This window comes from Pyxicephalus adspersus, chromosome 5 (genome assembly GCF_032062135.1).
Source record: "Pyxicephalus adspersus chromosome 5, UCB_Pads_2.0, whole genome shotgun sequence".
Classification (NCBI taxonomy): domain Eukaryota; kingdom Metazoa; phylum Chordata; class Amphibia; order Anura; family Pyxicephalidae; genus Pyxicephalus; species Pyxicephalus adspersus.
The window spans coordinates 86,279,796-86,302,380 of NC_092862.1; the positions used below are offsets into that span (position 1 = coordinate 86,279,796).

The window sequence follows — 22,585 nt, forward strand, 5'->3', positions numbered from 1 at the left end:
AAGATTCCAACCTTTAAAAATGATGTTACATAGTTCAGGCAACTTTATAAAGAGTTTTTAGATACTAAAATCTTGTTATTAAGGTTTAATTGACGTGCTGGCACTTTGAGGAAATTCTTTGGTTTTGTGCGGCAGTTTGGGCACTCAAAAAGGTTAGCCATCACTGTCCTAGTGTATCTACTACCCCCAAATAAGTGTTTAGCTAAATAGAGGCTCTCAATTGTTCTATCAAAATTTTTTCTATAGATGTCACAAAAATTACAACAATCCACCTTGGTTTCGTTCATGATTTATAATGTTCAAGGATTTAATACCCCCATTAAAAGGTCAAAAGCTTTTCAGTACTATAGCTCATTTAAGATAGATATACTAGCATTACAGGAAACACATTTCTCTGTGAATTTTATATCACTTTTTCCAAAAAAGGTTCCCTATAAATTAACGTGCAAATTCTGACAGGAAAAAGGGTGCAGTAATGTTGTGCTTTGCTGGGCATCTTATCTTTTCAACACAGGAAATAATTTGGGACCATGGAGGAAGATACCTTATGGTAAGAGGTGATGTAGCAGGACAAAAAATAATGATGGTAACATACTATGCCCCCAATGAAAATCAGACTTTATCCGGTTATTACATATATAATCTTTTGTACATTAGAATCTTTTGTGCAAGGCTCTCTGATAATATTGGGTGACTGCAATATAGCACTGGATCAGCTTTTGGACAAAACCAGTATCCCTAAATACGGAAACCCACCTAAAAAGAGCTATAAATTCTTAAATATATTACATAAATATGATCTCATAGATATTTGGCGAGAATTGAACCCGACTGCAAGAGACTATACATACTTATCAGTGGCCAATATTTCATAATTTATCATATTTTTCTCTAATCTAAATGAATACCTATGGCCCGTAAAGCTAAAATCTTCCCAGTCCCTTGGTTGGATCATGACCCTGTTTTGTTGAAACGGAGTGGTCTCAGAATTATACAAAACCGAGGTTGATGGAGATTAGATGAGAGTTTGCCTTTGAACCCAGCAATAAAAGATGAAATAGAGCATTCAATTGCAGAATATTTCTTCTTCAATGAGTCAGGAGACACCTCCCCAGTCAATAATTAGGAGGCCTTCGTTAGAGGGGAAGTTATTAAGCTGGGAACCCAGTATAAGAGAACCCAAGATAAAGTGCTAGAAACTAAAATGAGGGAATATCACCTATTACAATGACAACATAAAAGTAACCCAAAGCCTGAATATAGATCACAAATAGAAATATTGCGAACTGATTTGAACCTGTTGTTGACCACAAAGGCTGAGAAATCACTGAAATGGTTTATACATGGGGGGATAAGCCTGGAAAGTTATTAGTAAATAAAGTTAACCCTAAACTCAGAAACAATGTTCTTCCTAAAATTAAAACAAAGGATGGTAGAATACCTCAAAACCCAGAGAGAATTCTCTTGGCTTTTAAAGAATCCTATTGTACCCTTTATGGTAAACAGACACGACCAACACAAGCCTCATTGGATGCGTTTTTTGACGAAATTAAACCGAAATTAAACCAAAACTTCAATCTAAACATGTGGAATTACTGGATCAAGCTATAACAATAGAGGAAATGAGTAAAGCCTTAAAATCAATGAAATCAAGTAGTGCACCTGGCCCAGATGGATTAACATGTTTACTATAAGGCCTTCAAGACACAGTTAACCCCACATCTGGCAGAATATTTCAAATATTTGCGAGAGGGTAATTCTCTCCCGCCTGAAGCCAATCAAGGCTTTAAAAGTGTAATCCCAAAGCCAGGTAAGGATACTTCAGATATAAGTAACTTTAGACTTTTATCTCTGATTAACTGTGACAAAGTTATTGACAAAGATTCTATCAGTTCGAATAAACGCTTTCATAGGTGAATACATCCATCCTTAGACCCCTTAGACAAGCGTCAGATCAAACTAGACACACTATAGATTTAATATCCCTACTGCACACTAATTGGGATGATGGCAAAAAGAACGAAGCTATGTTACTAGCTATAGATCTACAGAAAGCTTTTGATAGTGTGTCATGGCAATATATGTTTAAGAGCTTATCAGTAATGGGTTTTGGTAATCATTTTAATAATGTTTTAAAGACATTATATGACAAAACATTGGCAAATATATCTTTGGGTGGCCTTCTTTCTGATAACATCACTATTAAAAGGGGTACACGTCAAGGATGCCCACTTTCACTTTTATTTGCACTAGCGATATAGCCTTTAGCGATAGCCATTAGGGAACATCCGGATATTAAAGGCATTTGGTGTGGCAAAAGGTAACCTAAATGTGCTTTGTTTGCTGACGATATTTTGATGTATATTTCATCCCCGCATGTTACCATACCTAACCCGTTCAAACTGTTAGATAAGTTTGTGGTAATTTGGGGTCTTTATGTCAACTGTTCTAAATCTCAAGCTCTCAATATAAATGTTCCAGAACATAAAATTTCATTGGTTTAAGACAATTTTACATTTTGTTGGGAAACCCAAACATTGCATTATCTGGGGATTCAACTGACCGCCACATATGACTCACTGTACCAAGCTAACTATATTCCCCTCTGCAGAAAAATTGTTGAGGACTAGATGTCCAGTCCCCCCCCCCTTGGTTGGGACGCATAGCAGCAGTTAGGATGAATATTCTTCCTTGCATTTTGTATTTATTCTGTACATTACCTATTCTTGTCCCCCCCTTAACTTTATCTAACCTTTAGAATAAGGTTATGAATTTTTATGGGATGGTAAATGAGATACGATTCAAAAACAGACTATGTGGGCCCCCAAGTCCCAAGGAGGGTTAGGGGTGCCCTTCCTTAAACAATTATTATTTGGCAGTTCAGTTATCACAAATTTCTTGTATAATGATGAAAGGGCCGAGACCACATGGGTAGAAATAGAAGAAACAGCTGTTAAGAGAGGAAGTTTAGCCTCATTAATCTGGACTCCAAAAAATATAGACATTAGAGAGCTTGCTTTGCTTTAAATCATTCCCTGTCATTATTTGATATAAAAAAAAAAATTCTAAACTGATCTCAAAGCATACTCCCATTGCCCCATTATGGAATAATCAAAATTTCTCACCTTGAGAAAATTCAAAAAATTTTGGTTGGTGGATAAATAAAAGTTTTGAATGTATTGGTGACATTCTGGATATGGAGGGCATGTTAGGCCTAGAATTCTTTAAAACTCAAAGAGAAATACTTTAGATACAGGCAACTTCGATCTTTTTATATGTGCTAAAATTCATTCTGCTTCATATCCTTTGATTTCTATGAGTTTTGAAAAATCATGTAGTTCATTAAAAGATATGAAGAGACAAATATCAATAATATACTCTGCTCTGATGTCGACTTCTAATAAGTTAAAGTATATGCGATCCTGAAATAGGGAGCTAAATATATCTCTCTCTAAAACAGAGTGGAATGATATTGCCTATTCTTTGTCTAAAGTATCCTTAAATACAGCCTTAGTGGAAGCAAATTACAAAGTTTTTCCTAGATGGTATTTGCTTCCTGATAGAATCTCTAAATTTCACCCTGCATCATCACCCCTATGTTTTCGGGGGTGTAATATTAGCGGTACAATGGAACATATGTGGTGGTCCTGTCCAGTTGCTCAAGACTACTGGAATAAGATTTTTGGATTAATCTCAGAGATCTTAGAACAAAAGATAACTGGAAATGTAAAGATGGCTTTGTTTAGTAGATGTGGTTTGTTAATCCCTAAGCCTTTTAAGAAACTCAAGAAACTCTTGAAGTTAATGTTATTGGCTACCCGAATTTCCTTGGCTAAATCTTGGAAATCTCATATCATACAGATAGAGTTATTTAAAACCAAAATAAAGTAGATTATGGTCAATGACAAAATTACTCATATTCTTGAAAATACATTCATCAAATTCGAACAGATTTGGGAACCATAGAGGAAATTTTCTTCTTCTAACATAAAAATCTGAAATAGTAATCAATTGGTACAACAGTTTTTTTTTTTATTATTATTTATCTCTCCTTTTAGCAACCCTCTTGTGTCTTGTATGTGGTTGTCTTGGTGGTCTGGCCCTTAGATTAATAATTTATATTAATTAACCTCCCTAGCGGTAACCCCAAGTGTGGTTCGGGGTAGAAAAAACTCGGGGTTGGAACACCTAGGGAAGGTTAGTAAATAGAACGCTTACCTGATCGACCTGGTGACGTCGGTGCGTGTGTACGTCCCGGCCGGGTGGGCGGGATATTCAAAATCTATTTGTATTGCATTCATTACAAAATAACTGTACTGAATGCAATACATTGGATTTTTATGTTTAAAAGCAGTACATTGTTTTCAAGAACATTTATTTTACAGTATCTATAATAGTATGAGTATAATATGTATATATTTTTTTTAATTAAATTTTTTTTTTAATTTTTTTTTAACATATAGATTTTTTAATTTATTCAATTTATTGTTTTTAAATGATTTTGTGTTTCAAACTTTATTATACTAATACTATTATAATATACTGTAAAATAAATGTACCGCTTTTAGGGAGGTTAATGACACTGTATTATAGTATTTTTGTCAATTAATATAATACCACAATTTTAGAACTTGGAAAAAGCTCAAAGAAAGTTAGTTTCTTAAAATGGATACTTGGTAATAGAAGAATTTTTAAGCACTATGTTAAAATGTATTATGGAAATCACCTGTCACAAAGATAATAAAGTTTATCACCTTAGAATTGCGCATATGAATAATCTTTACAATGGACACTAAGTGTTGGAAAGGAAAGACATTTGTAATCATTTGGTATTCTTAGATTGTGTTGGAATAAGCATTATTATGGGAAATTTCCTTGGTGTGTTTATTACACTCAGTTATTTTGGGTCTGTTTAGGCCAGACTATATCATTGTATATTTATATATGTTAAAAAAATGTTGTCACCCTGTTTATTGAGAACAATAAAAAATATTGAAATACAAAATTAGCAGGTGGCTAATGGTTAGGTTAGTGTGGGAGCATGTAGAGTAAATCAGTGGGAAATGGGTCAAGCAGGCCAGTAGTAGATGGAGATGATTGGAGGAATAAGGGGAGAGAGAGAAGAAAGGCAACTTCATCCAAAGTTACAAAGTCAGCCCTTAACTCAGTCAGGTTAGTAATGATATACAGGTGTGGATATGATTGGAGTGGCACAGTGAGTATCATGTCTGATTTTGACAATTTTATCTTTAAAGTAGGTGGCAGAGAAGGTAGTTGTAGTTGGGCAGGTGTGGAGTTTAGGAGGGAATCAATTGTTGAGAAAAGGCTGCATGGGTTAGGAACGAATATGCCAGCCGAGAAATAATTTTGGTTACAATGAATGCAGTGTTAAGGTGTTGTAGTCCGGCTTTGTAGTCTATGAAGTCAGAGCTGAAACCAGGTTTCCTAAACTTGTGCTAAGCTGCATGAGCATTTTTTTTTTATTCAAAGACTCCCCTGGGTTGAAATCTCTTTTCCCCTAAAAGTCAGCTCTCCTGGTGGTATTTCCCCTATACCTCAAACCCCCTTCCCTATCCTTTATACTCTCAACATCTGTTCTAATTCTTTACCTCATAACTACCATTAGGCGGCATGGTTTTTGTTCCCACATAGATAGGCCTGGAAACTAGTACATGCTGGAAAAACCTAAACAAGGTAAAAATGTATATGTATAATACACTTAAGCCAAACTCTCCTTCACTAATCTAATCTCCTTCACTGATTGTCATAGTGTGAAATTTTCAGGGTACACAGAGGACCCTAAGAGCTGCTAGTAAACCAAATTTAAGCCCTTTACACATTAAGGAGAGCTATTTCAAGACCAGGGTCCCCAAATTGAGTTTGCATGTTGGAGACACCCCTGGGGGCCACTCTCATGGCATTGAACATTGTCTGCGTGCTAAGGTGCCCCTTAAAGTTAACAAAACTTCAAGACTGCGTTAAGGTTGGTGGTTAGGTTGCGTTGCGGTTACCCCTTCCTTGTACCATGGAAGCCTAGTTTGGCTGATACACACAGTACTGATCACTGCCGCCTGCAGTTAAATCTGCAGACACTGCAGTGCAAGGGACTGAGCGGCTGACCAGCTGCTTGTTTCACATAGCTGGCCACTTACATTCTGTGAACCCCAATTTCTCTGGAACAGAGGATGTTGACAACTGGAAATGTAGAAGCAAGTAGGAAACCCCTTTTGATCCTTCCCACCCATGATATCATGCCTACCCTGTCACATAGCTATTCCCTTACTCTCTATGAACCCCAATTTCTTTGTAAGAGAAGAAAAATGTACCTGGATTTCATCACTATGGCACCACCACTAAATTTAGAAAAACTATACCTGCCATACCATGCTACCCTGTCACACATAGCTGGCCACTTACCTTCTGTGAACCCCAATTTTCTCTTTAACAGTAGAGGATAGAGATGTAGAATAAGTAGGGGACTCTTGTGACCCCCCCCCCCAATGTTATCACTCCTACCATACCATGGTGCCATGTGACACCTAAATGCCCGGGGAACTGTATATTAAAATGTAGGGTAAGTGGCAAACTGCCCCCAAAATGTTACTGCTGCAGTGCCATCACAAGATATCAAAAAACTTTACCTATCATACAAAGCCATCCTGTCACACATAGCTGGCCACTTACCTTCTGCGAACCCTAATTTCTCAGGAACGGGGAGATGTAGGGCCCTGAAGATGTACCGCTTGAAAATCTGTCACATGAATTGCATTTCTCTGGAAATATAAATTTATTTTTAGTATCAGACTAAGGATCCTTTCATACCTATGGCAGAAAACTGCATGGTTTGCACCCAGACACAGGGAAAACTTCTGTTATACACCCCAACACAGGTCATTTGCATGTTGCTGATTGTGGCTTGATTCTGATAGTCATGTACAAAAAAATTATCCCCACCCGTTCTTATTAACTTGAATGGGAGATCTTGAACCTGCACCAGAAAGCTGCAGCTTACCACAAGTCTGGCTCTATTAATCGAGTAAATCTTAGTAAGTAATCTACTGGATTTTATAGGACCTTTCTAGACATACTTAAAGCTAGAAGGGTAAGTTATGCACCAGAAAATTCCATGGGATCCTTTTGCTAATTAGCTCTCATTTTTTATTCACGTTAAAGACATGGGTCTGACAACTACATCTGCAGTGAGTGGGGGCAGAAGATGTGAGACCAAGTGCCCAGTGACCTCTACCAATTTTAAAAGGTTTATGTGGTGGGGTCCCCAAAAGCTGATTGAATATAGCTATGAGAAAACCTTTCACATTTTCATGGTCGGTATGTGATCTTTAGTAGGCAGAATTCCCTAAATATAGGTTTTAAGTCAGTATTAAAAGAAATCTGGAAAGATATCCCAGTCTGAAGTAAAAAGCCTGCACCCATGTTGTAGATGTGGGCCAGGGCAGGTCTAATCTCTACGGTGGCATCCAAAAGACAGAAATAAGATTGAATAAGCTACTGTGCAGTGACTAAAAAAAATGACAGGATAAAATCTGAAGGCATGGTGTTTACAGTTCCTAATGAGCCCACTGCAGGACAAGGAAAAGGCCTGTAGATGATGCTAGACATGAAAATCAGACACAGGAGGATCCAAAGCCAAAGGCTGCACATCTAAGGTTGACGCAGACTTATCCAGCAGCAGCAAGGTACCACATGATGACAGCCTGAGATAGGAGACCAGCTTTGGATTTCTTCAATGTGTTAACATGTTGCCAATTTCTGAATGACCTCTAGACAGTTTTTTTTTTATTGAATGATTAAACCCAAAAATAAAAAAAAAGACATGGTGAAGGGAGTACATGGCTGGCAGAGACAGACCAAATCCATTCTGGTCTGATGTGGTCAGAAACATGTTAGCTTGGTGAGCTACGAAAAAAATCAATATAAAAACTTTGGGGGGGGGGGAATATTCATAACCAAAAAGGCAGGTACAGTGAGCCATCTACCTTTTCTGACTATGCTGGTCTTTGTTACAGAATGGCTCCATGCTGCCCATTTTGTCACCATGTATACATGCCCTATGTAATATGTTTTAACCAGCCACTTATTTTATGCAGTACACATTCACAAATTGTGCATGATCACTTTAAGGACTGTTATCTATTTCACTATTATAGGCACACACCTTGAACACTGAAATGGCTGTACTCTTGCAGTTACACATATTACATACAAATTAAACCAACACTATTAACCTTTAAACTTTTGCAGGTACATTCGACTACCAGCACCTTCCATTTAGAGAAACCTACATTTTTTTCTGCTTTCCCAGCCCCCCAACTGTCATGGAGTTGGGAGTTGGCACTGGAGTGCTGTGTGCATCTTGAGTCAAGGGTCTTTGATTAGAGCAAAAGGAAAAACCAATGCTACTGCCTTACAGGATGTTGGTTAAACAATCTACTGCTATACCAGCCCCATTTTAAAGAGTTGTAAAGGGACAAGGCCATAATCTCTTCACATTTTAATGACTTCAAAAGACATAGAGGACCCTCAGTAAATAGCACATAGCAGCTAGTGGCACCTGCAGCACAGAATATTGTCTTATTTAATGAACTCTCAGCATACTGAGGTAAACACTCTTTGCACTTCAGTGAGAATTTAACCTAATGGTAAGCTTACGCAAGGACAGTATTGTGATTACAGTGAGAGTAACAGACTAATACCAGTTTTTTTTCAGTCCTTTCAAGACTTACAAACTGTCTTAAAAAACTTGGAATAAACGACTATTTAATACAGAGTTAAGAGTGAATGTGTGTTTACTTGCCAATGAATATATTTGCAGTGATATAGCTCAAACTATTGAAGAGTACTTTAAATATAACAATCCAGAATCTAATTCCCCTACTGGCAAGTACACATAAGAGATTTTGATAAAAATATGGGTTAGGGTTAAAAAAATCAGCGCAAAGAAATACTTAATCAAAGATGAAAGGAGTATCGAAACTTAATCCACCAACATAAACAAAATCCTCAACTAGATATGAGATCACAGCTAGAGCTGATGTGTACGGAATTAAAGTCAGCCTTTTTCAAGTGAATCAATTGTTGTAGGCTGCATCCTAGGAGCTAATACTTTTGAGATCCTGACTATAGAGCAAAATAGGACTACAACTTGTGCTGGATGCTGGTTTCTGTGTGATAAATGTTTCTTTAGAAAGTAGGCATACTGGTAAAATAACTGGTTACTTACAATAATCACTTTGTTACACAAGAATATTTTACAATTTGTGATTTTTTTTTTGTTACTCCTCGCTACATAGAAGCAGACAAGAGCAAGGAACCCTATTTCTCAACTCTCATGTCTCTTTCCGCACTTGTACCCTAGTTCTTTCTCTCCCCTCTGTTCTCTTATGCGTCACCCTTCGCCCTACCTCAAAACTTACCAATCTCTCCCCTCTCCCTCACCGTCCCTCCCCCCCCAATTCTTTCTTTCCTTCAATTTCTCTCGCACCCCACCCCCACTCAATGCTGAGGATAAGCAGACTGAGTAGCACTGTAGAATATGGGGCTTTTTTTTGGCATTTTTTTTTAAAAGAATGTATGATACTTTCGACTCCTGACCCCCATCTTTCACAAAAAGAGTAAAGAAGCCTCCGGTAAAACACACAAACATTTTGTACTATAACCTATAACTACCCCTATTAATCTATGGTAGCAGTTTTTTGATAATATTAATAAAAACATTACATGTTTTGTATTATTTTTGACATCAACATTTATATTCTAATGTGAAAATTGAATGTAATATCAGATTAGTTAACAAAATTATTTATTAGTCTAATATTTTAGTGTTAAGAATGTTACAATATATATTTTTAATTTCATTATTAAAGTGGGTTACAAAACCATAAAAAGAACTGAAGTTAGGAAGTCAAATACCTAAAATTGACATCACGGTTAATATTTGTAAAGAAGTGAAAGGAAACACATGCCATTCAGTAGCAGAATATTCTAAGCATAACTTTATTACAATTAATAGGAACGGATTGCAGGTGGGACAGAGGCACAATCCTCTTCATTTAGAGTTGAATCAATAACAGGTCTGTATTCCAATGTTACCTGAAATGAAAATGCAAATACTAATGAAACTGTATACATTAGATATCTATATTATTTAAATAAAAGAGACTAGTTTGGATTGTTTTTTGGAATATTTATCAAATCAATGTGCCATACCTTTCCATTTCTATCAACAAATGACAAAGTGTGTTTTCTCCAGTGATTTTCAAATGGTTCCTTCAGCTGTCCTTGTAGTGGCTTAGAGTAATCATATTCATCAACTCTTACCTAAAAAATATGAAATGTCTAAGTTACCTTTCGGAAATGTAAAATATGAACAATCTCAAAACGTGAAGAGTGTGAGAGAGGGGGGGGGGAGCGAGAGAGATGGGGAGGGGAAGAGCGACAGAGAGAGATGGGGGGGGAAGAGAGAGAGAGAGAGATGGGGTGGAAGAGAGAGAGAGAGAGAGAGAGTTTATATAAATCCAGTAGCTGTTGTAATAAAGTGTTTTATATATAGTCTTTAAAACACAATACTGTTGTCACCAGATATGAAAAAAGGGCAAAGAGACAACTGTCTAGGAGGGAATGTGCAGTTACTTTGGAAAGATTTGCTTATTTCCTGTTGTGTCTATAAGAAAGGAAAAAAAAAAGGAAATAAAAATAAATAAAAAAAATAAATGTTAAAAAAAGGTTTGGATTAAAATTTATTTACAAAAACCCTATTTAACATTAAAAAATGCCAAACAAACATAATTTATTTACAATTTAATACCTTCTGCATGCAGTTTTTTTTTAACTGCATTTTTGTTCAGTTCATTGCACAAAGCAACAGTTAGTTAATTTACCTTGAGTAAAAAACAACCCATAATAAATATTTTGCACAGCTCTGATATGTAAATTACAGCCTCAAAATAAATTCACCTTATAGTCCTCCCGGGCATGAGCACCTCGACTTTCTTTACGAGCCTCGGCAGCATAAATAGTCTGGAGAGCACACAACATTAGATTTTGTAACTCGAGCGCTTCTACCAGGTCAGTGTTCCATACAATTCCTAGAAAAGGTCAACAAAATTTCCTTAATACCTTCAAGAGTCATTTTTATATTTACTGATCTCATTTTATTTATCATGAATATTGAAAAGATGTTTGTTTACCAGTAGTTCACTGGAGGACAATAGACGCTATTCTTGTGGGTAATGTGGGACTACACATGTGACTATAATTTCTGCCCGGGGCACTACCTAATTGGTGTCATTCTCAGCAGCTCCTGTGTTAGCTGTGTGAGGAGAGCTGCCGGCGCTCCTGCTGTCACACTGTCTGTCGGCTTTAGAGCAATGTAAGGCGGGCCACCCGCAGCGGTAGCTTTCGCCTCCTGGCATTATACTTCTGTCGCCTGTCATTTGCGGCCCCCAACTCACCAGCCAAGGACTGGCAACCGTCCGCAGCCCGGGGGTTGGGGACCACTGAAGTAGAGCTCATAGTATAGGTATAAGGGGAAGAAGGGGAAAGAAAGAGGTTTCAGGCTCAGGAGGTTTTTGTGCAAAAATAAATCAAGTGTGTATTTTTCAAGTTACAATTAGTACATACATCAAAGGTACATATTATTTATTTTAAGCTCAATATCCAAATGCCTGTTATTGTCAGGGGGTTTGGATACTTTAATCTAGACATAAGACTCCTTCCAATGTCATACAAAGTACATATAAAGATTGATAACAAGGTAAGAAGGGGACCTGTATGGTCGCATGATTCCCAACGCGTTCGCCTGTTATAGGCTTCTTAAGGTATATAAATTTGGTTGTTTGATTTCTAAATTGTACAAATACAAGATATAAATATATAGCATATATATTGTCAAAGATTATTAAATAATATAGTTTTGTTAGAGATCTAGTTTTTAATAAAACATAATAATCCTTCTTTTATATGGATGTCTAGAACCTAATAATTCCACAGTTAGCTACGGTAAACCTTGAATTGAACAATCAACATCTCATTTTAAACTTTCATATCTGATGTTTGAAAAACAACATATTGATGTGATTTTAATCAAATTAACAACAAGGGCAATAGTTTACTCATGTTTGGTTGGAATGCAGTCTAGGTAGGGGGGTAAAAGAAGCAGTATTCAAGCTGCATGCTAGTGAAAAAAAAAAAATATATATTTTTTTGTTTTTATTTTTTAATTTTTTTTTAGGTATATAATGTAGGGTAAGTAATGAAATATAGAAACCATGAAACTAAAATAAAAATATAGATAAAAGTATGGATGTTACAAATACTATTTAGGCTACCTACCAGTTTGATATGTCCAAGTCCAAAGCAAAAAGATTGTTTGAATGTTGTCCTAAAAGATTAGGTCCAGTTTTATTATTCATATATATGGTTTTTGTTTCACATACCCTAAATAGGGGTTTAGTGAGAACCTAGTCTGAATATAAATAAAAACTAGTTAGAGGTTTCAAAAAATAGTAATCAGTGTTAAAGAGGAGATTTTAGATTCAAATCAAAGTAGTTAGCTCTCTAATTACCAAGTAGGTACAGATCTATTTATCCTAAAGAAAATGGGGAGGGAGGAGAGGAATAAAGTTATCCTATCTTATACAGCCAAGAGGGCTGCTATTGTGCTAAGACTTGTAGTTAGTCCATACGACCAGGGGAGGGTATGTAGTAATTAGTGTTGATGTTCGAATTCGGGTTGTCCCTATATTCGACCCGAATATGGCTGTTCGAATTCGGGTATACCGAATTTTTGTTTGGAGGCTGTAGAAGCTCTACACAGTGCTGAAACAAACCCGAATTTTTCTCCCATTGACTTTAATGGGATTCGAATTCGACCACCCGAATTTTTTTGCTATATTCGGCCGAATAGCTGTCGAATCGAATAGTGAGCTATTCGACCAACACTAGTAGTAATTCATGCAGCCAGAGGGCTGGTTAAGTTTGAGATCTGTTTTTTATAGTTATAAATTAATCAGGTGAGGCTGCAGCTGGGACGGTGTGCACATGTCCTGCAAGGGGGGGGGGGCGTGTATCCCGCCCAACCAGTCAGGATTAGGAGTTCCCTGTGACGTCTACATGGACTCCATCTCCGCCTGTTGGGAGGCATCCCTTGCAAAAAGGGGGGGGGGGGGACAGTGAGAGTCCCCCCCCACCATAATTAACCTAGAACTCTTCCTCCCAAAAAGGGGGGGGGGGGGGCGCAAGGAGGAAGAAAGCTGGCCAAGCACTGAGAGTCTGTGAAAAAATCAGACACTTCATGTGCTGGCCGTGGCGCCTGAGGTGCAGGGTCCCCCGCAAGTCACAAGGGACTTACAATTTAAATCAGACATGAAAGTGCTATGAACTGATGATTCTTCATTACACATACTTTAGAGTTATGACACTGAACTTAGTATATTCATCATATATGTTGCATGTGATTATGAAATATTTATCCAATACCAAAATCTACTACCCTGGATAAACAACCTCCAGCCACCCCTATTCAACCTATCCCCATCGAACATCAAATTGCTGATCTAAATATTACTCACAAAAGCAAAAAAGAGAAACCTGAGTGATCTATCTGAAAATACTCAAGACACAAAAGGAGCACCCATCCCAATATCAACAACCCCGATTAACTTGAACAGTTATTGTTCATCCACACCACCCAATCTAGTGAGTCTACTAGATAACACTACATCCCCTAATAAAAACACCTCTAGCCCCAAGGGGGAGCAAGAACCCAATACAAAAATAATCAAACTATCGGACAACCAATTAAAACCTCACACATCACCTTTCAGATATCGCCTCCATCAACAACGTCACCACCTTTAGGCAACAGTACCCTAACAGACACCACATTACAAACTACAGGTTTGGGAACAACCATCACCATCATTTAACCTTACAGGAGCTATTCATAAAACACAAAAGTCTTTTTAGAGCCACTTCGGCAACAGATACCCTCACCTACAATACGCAAGAACACACTAGATTCATTTCTCACCAAAACAAACAAGAAATAAATGATCTAGAAATAGTAAATCTATCTATCTAGAAAAACAAGTTTTAAAAATGGCCTTGTCATTCTGTCCTTTTCAAAAGATGGATAAATCTGAATTTTGATCTTAAACGTTTTGCAAGAAACCTTACATTGAAGTTGATGTTTGATAAATCACCCTGAGGTCTTACCTTATAAACCGGAACTATATAAGAACTATATAAGAATACACAAGACTTTAGAGTCCTCAAAGACCTTCACCAATTATTAATGGAGAATGACCCTACACCTAACATAACTTCAGAATCCAGAACACCCCTTCTGGAATCTGATCCTTCACAACTTTTATCAAAAAAAACCCAAATCAAGCTATTTCCCCTCGATATTCCTGAACCCTTATATTCAAACTTTCGTTGATGTGATTACTGAACAAATTATAAAAAAACAATTTGGGGCTTGAATCCTGCAATATGAATTTTACCAAAGAACACCAACACGCACTCACCAATTTAAAAAAACAAAAAAATATAATAACTAAACCTTCTGACACAGGAGGAAATATAGTGATCCAAAATCACCTCCCCAGACTAGCTGCCACCATGTTAAACCACTCTTTTTCCCTGGCTTTTGATAGTGTTGCTCCTGCCACCTTCCGCTACCCCCGCCCTGCAAATCCCCGACCCTGGCTCAACAACCACACCAAACAGCTACAAAAATCTGTTCGTGCAGCTGAGCGCAAGTGGAGGAAATCTGGCCTCAGCACTGACTTCATGGACTACAAAGCCAAGCTTCAAAGCTTTAACACAGAGCTCACTGTCACCAAACAAAATTATTTCTCCGCTGTCACCTCCTCTCAAGCCTCCAACCCACGCAACCTCTTCTCTACAATTGACTCCCTCCTAAACTCCACACCTGCTCCCCCCACAACATCCTTCTCTGCCCAAGACATTGCCACCTACTTTAGAGATAAAATAGACAAAATCAGACATGATGTCTCTGCTCACCAAGTCACTCCAACCATACCCACCCCTCCCACCTGTAAATAACCACTGGCCTCCCTCAGCCCTGTTACTGTGGACGAAGTCTTAACTCTTCTCTCATCATCTCCGTCTACTACATGTCCACTTGACCCAATCCCCTCTGATCTTATTTCCCATCCTATTGTGTGTGAAATTCCCTCACCTACTAGATTGTAAGCTCTTCGGGGCAGGGTCCTCTCCTCCTGTATCACTGTCTGTATAAGTCTGTCATTTGCAATCCCTATTTATTGTACAGCGCTGCGTAGTATGTTGGCGCTATATAAATCCTGTTTAATAATAATAAATAATAATAATAATAATAATAGAGAACACTATAGAGAAATAAGCTACAACCTCCTTAATAATAAAGAATGGAATCGCATCATCCCAAAAACCAAACTGTTAGAACATAATGTGGAATACAATGAGCTGGCAAGCATACACAAATAACATCATCAACGACAAGACTAAGGACTTTTTGACCAATAAATACCCCATTACTCCTACCTTTTATATCCTACCAAAGATTCATAAAAATCTTCTATGCCCAACAGGGAGACCTATTGTTTCTGGCATTGGCTCATTGGCAGCAAATGCCAGTCAAATAGTGGACATGTACCTAAGACCACTAGTTATGAAACTACCATCTTACCTACAAGACACAATAGATGTCCTAAATCTAACCCAAAATATGAGGGTCCCTCCAGATACCACGTTGGTTACAACTGACGTGGAATCGCTGTATAACTGTATCCCACATACTCTTGGTATACATACCATACTTAATTGCCTAGAAGAAGCCTACCCAGAAGCACACGAACAGAACCTTTTCATTATCAAACCACTCACTTTCATTCTCATACCTTCATCTTTGATGACAAAATATACCTCCAGTCGCAAGGAGTTGCGATGGGGACAAAGTGTGCGCCTTCGTACACAAACTTATATTTAGGACAATGGGAAAAAACATTGTCTTTGGACCCACCTATGAAACCGTACCTCAATCACATCATTATGTGGAAAAGGTACATTGATGATGTCCTGATATTGTGGTCAGGATCCTCATCCCTGCTACTAGAAATTTTCAATTATATCCAAACAAATTAATATAAAATTCACTATGGAATCTAACAAAACACAAATTGCATTCGTTGATCTGTTTATCAGAATTGACGCAGACTCAAAAATAACTACATCCCTCTTTCGTAAAAAAAACAGCAGGGAACACTATTTTAAAAGCCAACAGTGTCCATCCTAAGGCCCTGATTAAAAGCATACCTCCAGGCCAATACATGAGGCTTAGAAGAAACTGCACAATGGATATGGATTTTAAAAAGGAATCCAAACTACTCCAAGATAGACTAATCTCAAGAGGCTACTCTAAAACCCTCTTAAAGAAATCTTACCAAACAGCTTTAAAACTACAACTGAAGGATTTATTGGGTAACGAATCAAAGCATCCAACAGCAACCGCATCCACAACCCGATTAATCCCAACATACAATGAAAGCTATAACCACATGCACAGAATACCAACTAAGAACTGGCATATACTAACATCTGATCCTCAAATCAAAAAATACATAGGAGAAAAACCCCAGGTAATTTACAGAAAAGGCCGATCCTTAAAGGACCACCTTGTATCGCGCCATTTTAAATCTGAAAGTACAGATGGTTCCACTGTAAAACAAAAATCGGGCACATTTAAATGTGGACAGTGTACACAATGTCAGTGGATCAAAGAAGGTTCAACAATAACACTACCAAACGGTACCATTCATAGACCATACCAACACATCAACTGTAACACACTGGGAGTAATATATATGATTACATGTAAATGCAGGGCATTTTATGTCGGCAAAACCACTTGCGCTTTCAAAAAACGCATATATGAGCACATCCACTCTATCTCGATGGGAAAAATCACCACCCCAGTATGCCACCATGTGGGCACCCAACACCAATATGACTGTAAAGCTTTATCCTTCTTCGGTCTGGACCATATCTCTTTGGAGAAGTATTTTATCAGGAGGTGATCCTGATAAAATACTTCTCCAAAGAGAAACTAAATGGATAATCAACCTCCAAGCCACCACCAAACCAGGCCTTAATGACTTTGTCAGCTATAAATCTTTTCTTTAATTAATTATCAACTTGATCAACTAACTCATAGTACTAAACAAAACCCTCTTTGTCCCCTTTGACCTTTCAAACTTTTTCCTATATGGATCTATAAAAAAGCTGCACACTCACACAACTTAAATAAAAAAAAATATATATATATATATATATATATATATATATTCATGATATCTACTAGAACCCTATTCGGACATATTTCTGTAAGTTACAGGTCTACAATTTAAAAAAAAAAATTTCATGAAAACCTGTGACGCTTTTGGAACAGAAATCTAGAAATCAGTGTAACGCTCAGGTGGTTAAATAATATTCTGCACAGACTGTATAAAAATATTTACCAATGATTAATGATGTTATGAAATTTTTAAAAATATTTTGTCTCAAAAAATTTCATAATCACATGCAACATATATGATGAACATACTAGGTTCAGTGTGAGAACTCTAAAGTATGTGTAATGAAGAATAATCAGTTCATAGCACTTTCATGTCTGATTTAAATTGTAAGTCCCCTGTGCCTCTGCAGGGACTTGCAGGGGACCCGGCGCTTCAGGCGCCACGGCCAGCACACAAAGTGTCTGTTTTTTTCACAGACTCTCAGTCTGGGGCTGGCTTTCTTCCTCCTTGCGTCCCCACCCCTTTTTTGGAAGGGACACCTCTCTGTCAGTGAGAGACGTATGCCTCTCGTCAGGCAGAGATGGAGTCCATGTAGACGTCACAGGGAACTCCTAATCCTGATTGGTTGGGCAGGATACACGCCCCCCCCCTGCAGGACACGTGCACACCGTCCCAGCTGCAGCCTCACCCGATTAACTCATAACTATAAAAAACAGATCTCAAACTCAACCAGCCCTCTGGCTGCATGAATTACGACATACCCTCTCCTGGTCGTATGGACTAACTACAAGTCTTAGGATAATAGCAGCCCTCTTGGCTGTATAAGATAGGATATCCTTATTCCTCTCCTCCCTCCCCATTTTCTTTAGGATAAATAGATCTGTACCTACTTGGTAATTAGAGAGCTAACTACTTTGATTTTAATCTAAAATCTCCTCTTTAACACTGATTACTATTTTTTGAAACCTATAACTAGTTTTATTTATATTCAGAATAGGTTCTCACTAAACCCCTATTTAGCGTATATGAAACAAAAACCATATATATGAATATTAAAACTGGACTGAATCCATTAGGACAACATTCAAACAATCTTTTTGTTTTTGGGCTTGGACATATCAAACTGGTAGGTACCCTAAATAGTATTTGTAACATCCATACTTTTATCTATATTTTTATTTTAGTTTCATGGTTTCTATATTTTATTACTTACCCTATATTATATACCTAAAAAACATTCACTAGCATGCAGCTTGAATACTGCTTCTTTTACCCCCCTACCTAGACTGCACGCCAACCAAATGTGAGTAAACTATTGCCCTTGTTATTAATTTGATTAAAATCACATCAATATGTTGTTTTTAAAACATCAGATATGAAAGTTTAAAATGAGATGTTGATTGTTCAGTTGAAGGTTTACCATAGCTAACCGTGGACTTAATAAAGTTGTAGACATCCAAATAAAAGAAAGATTATGTTTTATTACAAACTAGATCTCTAACAAAACTATATTATTTAATAATATTTGACAATATATATGCTATATGTTTATATCTTGTATTTGTACAATATAGAAATCATACAAATTTATACCCATGAAGAAGCCTATAACAGGCGAAACGCGTTGGGAATCATGCAACCATAACAGGTCCCCTTCTTACCTTGTTTTCAATCTTTATATGTACTTTGTATGACATTGGAAGGAGTCTCATGTCTAGATTAAAGTATCCAAACCCTGTGACAATAACAGGCATTTGGATATCAGGCTTAAAATAAATAATATGTACCTTTGATGTATGTACTAATTGTAACTTGAAAAATACACACTTGATTTATTTTTGCACAAAAACCTCCTGAGCCTGAAACCTGTTTCTTTGCCCTTTTTCCCCTTATATCTATACTATGAGCTCTAAATAATCAACAAAGAGGTTGGCTCAACACAATCTTTATGAAACAAAGACAAGAACCAACACCAAAAACGGACCACTGAAGTAAACTATAACAAATACAATACAGTGTTTGTTAAATAGCAAATGTCATTCTCACATAGTCCACTAGATGGGGCTGTGTTGATTTTCATCAATTAAAAAGGTGATTTTTTTTACAGACCATTATAAAATGACTTTCATTAAATGAATCACTGTGCAAATGGTTTAAAACATGTCTCTAAAGATTAGTAGACATGTTAAATACTTGTTGCCCGAGACAACCAAGCTCATGGGAGAAAATCTAGCACAACATTCTCTAAATGCTGTTTATCGATCTGTCCAGGCGTATCAAAAAATAAATGGGGATTGGTTTTTTTTCTTTCCTATGAAAGACAGTCTCCCCCAGTTAATCATTCCCTCACTATACAGCTGAACAGCGCTGTACATACAGTGCAGGTATTTTTACTGTCACTGGAAATAATAGTCATTGACGGTTTCCAGTGGTAATAAAGTGTGTGTACATAGTCTACAAGCATTATTAATGTTTAAAGTTGTTCATGGTTTTCTTCTGCTGGAAGAAAAATCCTCCTACTGTTCTATTTGGCTTAAAGAAGGAAATAAATGTGTGCACATTTGCATGTCTTAGTCGATGTGCCTATGTGAGAATAGTGGGACTGCACATTCGGAAATGGAATGGGAAACAAGAGATGGAGGTGATTGCATCTTGTTAGCCAGAGCCAGATTGCAGTCTGACACCCTTGACATCTGAGAGGAAAATCTTCCCCCAAATTGTAGGAAAACACAAAAAAACTGAAACACATAAAGAGACCAAGATATAGGTTACATGTGGATGTAGGGTAGCTCTGCAGGCATCTGAGACCGGAGTGCTGTCACAAAAATGTAATGCCTGTTTGTGTCATTTTGTCAAAATTAACGAAGGCAACTGTAACGTCCCTATAAGATTGTTTTCCAAGGCTTGGAGCTAAGTCATAAACTAGACACCTGGGCTTATACAAACAGAGAGCTGGTGACAAAAGGTCTTTGACCTTTTAAAGAGGTACTTTATTACTGAGGCTGGGGCAGTATGTGCTGAACTGAAAAGAAAAGCCTTGCTGTGCCTTTGAAGAAAGGGTGTGAAAACCAGTACGAATAAGGAAGAGTCTACATATGGAAATACTTTTTGCTATGGACCTAAAGAAAAGTCACAAAGCGGCCAGGATTTTCAAAACCATTTATTGGTTTTAAAGGAGACATTCTTTTAGGTAAAAAAATATTGGAAACTATGGGGAAAAATATCCATTTAATTAAAAATAGTTTATATTAACTTTACTATTTTTAATTATTATGTACTCTATTTTTTTAATCCTTATTAAGGAAAAAGAACAGCAGGTAGAACATGGCTAAGCATGCAAACAGCAGGTTGTGTACAGTAAGAGCATTGAGTTACTAGAGACTAGATTTGACTTCAACTGCATTCTCTTGAAGTTACAATATCCATGTCTGTCTCTCTCACACTTTAAAAATACACAATTTTTTTTCCAACATCCAAAAATCAACAAAAGAAAAAAAGAGGGGGGGGGGGGGGGGGCAGGAAATAATCAAGTGCCAAAGAGAAGAGACAGACAAAGGGGTCTTTTCGTACACATTTAAGTATAGAGTATATTACTGCCTTTTTAAAGTCTTAAGATGTGGTCCAATAGTTTATTTTTTCCTTCAGGCACTTCTTTCCTATTATTTCCAACTTGGGATCTTGCCGGGAACACACTTCTTGACCTATGGTGACAACACTCATTCTAGGTTTCTCTCTTAACTTGTACTACAAAAAACACCATTTTTCCATTACAAAATTAGTGTTCTGTAGTTTAAAGAACATACCCAGAAAACCTGATAACATTGTCTGGGATATCCATTTGGTACACAGGAAGTTACAGGAACACCAGAACTTTGACAAAAATCCAAAAAAAAAAATTACTGTATATATATAAAAAAAAAACAAAAAAAAAAACCCCAAATTTTATAGAAAGAGGACAAATGTATTTAGCACAAAAAAGAATTCCCCTCCTTCCCCGAGATTGGATTAACTTTTATGCTCTGGAACAATTGATCAAACACTTTTACAATGTGAAATGACGTGGATCATGAACCTTCAAGCAACAAGACCTCCAGGACTTAGCGAAACGTCAAGCATCAAACCCTTTCTACCCTAAAATAGAAAAAAACACTATAAATGTACCACCTGAACCCTTATTGCGTACACCTTTGACTGCATGACACTGTGGTATGACCCTAGTCTTTAACCTAATAGGGAGGGGAGAATTCCCAATCCAACAGAACGAAACTAAACTTGTTATTCTAAAGCACACCTTTCATTTTCACAAACTTTTTATATTTTAGTTGGGGAATCCTAATTCTCTAATATCTCCCAAGCAGAGATAGCAGAATTTCCTTTTCCGACCATGCTCAGGTGTTGCCGAAAATAACTTTAGCACAGCTGATTGACCAAAGTCATAACTGGAGATTTCCAACAAATCTGACCAAATCACAAGATTTTAATTTCCTTACGTATTAAAGGACTAATCGGCTGAATGACAGTCTGGAGCATTGGGACTCTCCTATACTCCAATGGAGGACATTGAAAGGGGTGATGAGGGGACATATCATAGAATACACAAATCTGAAAAGTAAGAAATATTGCGTCACATATAACAACCTGCAGACCAAAGTTAGGAGTGCCTATAGAGTTTTTCTAGAGCAGGGCTCACCCCAGGCCAGACAAACTTGGCAGGGAGCGGTGATGGGTCTTAATGCTCATGTAGCCACCAGAGTAGAAACCTGCCTCTAATTTCTAAAGAACTAATTCTACAGATGAGGTAACAAGGTGGGCTCGCTCCTAGCAAAACCCCCAAGACACAAATGCTATATACTGAATGTTAAAGACCCTATTACCGCAGACCCTCGTACAGCCAGATTCCATTTCTAAAGCGTTTAAACTATAATACGCCTCTGACCATAAGACGCTAGGTTTAGAGGAAAAAGAAAAATAATCTGAACCAGTACTATACTATGCAGTTCACCTTGCTCTGTGAATTAATCTTATCCCTCGTACACCAGCAGCGTGAGAGCGGTGTCCCTGCTGCTGTCATTATCCCCAATGTATAAACCTGAAATTATAGGTTTATTTAGGTTTAAATTAAGTTTATTATCAGCTCTCTGGGTCTTTTGTGTACCCTGAGAATTTCAGGTTTCTACAACAATCGGTGTGGGAGATATGATTTATACATTGGGATAATAACAGCAGCACGGACAGACACAGCTTTAATGCTGCTGCTGGTATAC

The 22,585-nt window shown here is 37.3% G+C and overlaps 1 protein-coding gene across 1 annotated transcript in view; it reads right to left on the reverse strand.

Moving 5' to 3' along the window:
- Positions 1-9,803: 9,803 nt before the first annotated feature.
- Positions 9,804-22,585, reverse strand: part of SDHA (succinate dehydrogenase complex flavoprotein subunit A) — a 160,783-nt gene continuing 148,001 nt past the window's right edge. The window contains exons 13-15 of the mRNA XM_072412019.1: positions 10,975-11,105; positions 10,228-10,338; positions 9,804-10,110 (exon numbers count right to left, since the gene is read on the reverse strand). Of these exons, the coding sequence (XP_072268120.1) occupies positions 10,024-10,110; positions 10,228-10,338; positions 10,975-11,105 (329 nt within the window). The 3' untranslated portion in view covers positions 9,804-10,023. The remainder of the gene's footprint in view (positions 10,111-10,227; positions 10,339-10,974; positions 11,106-22,585) is intronic.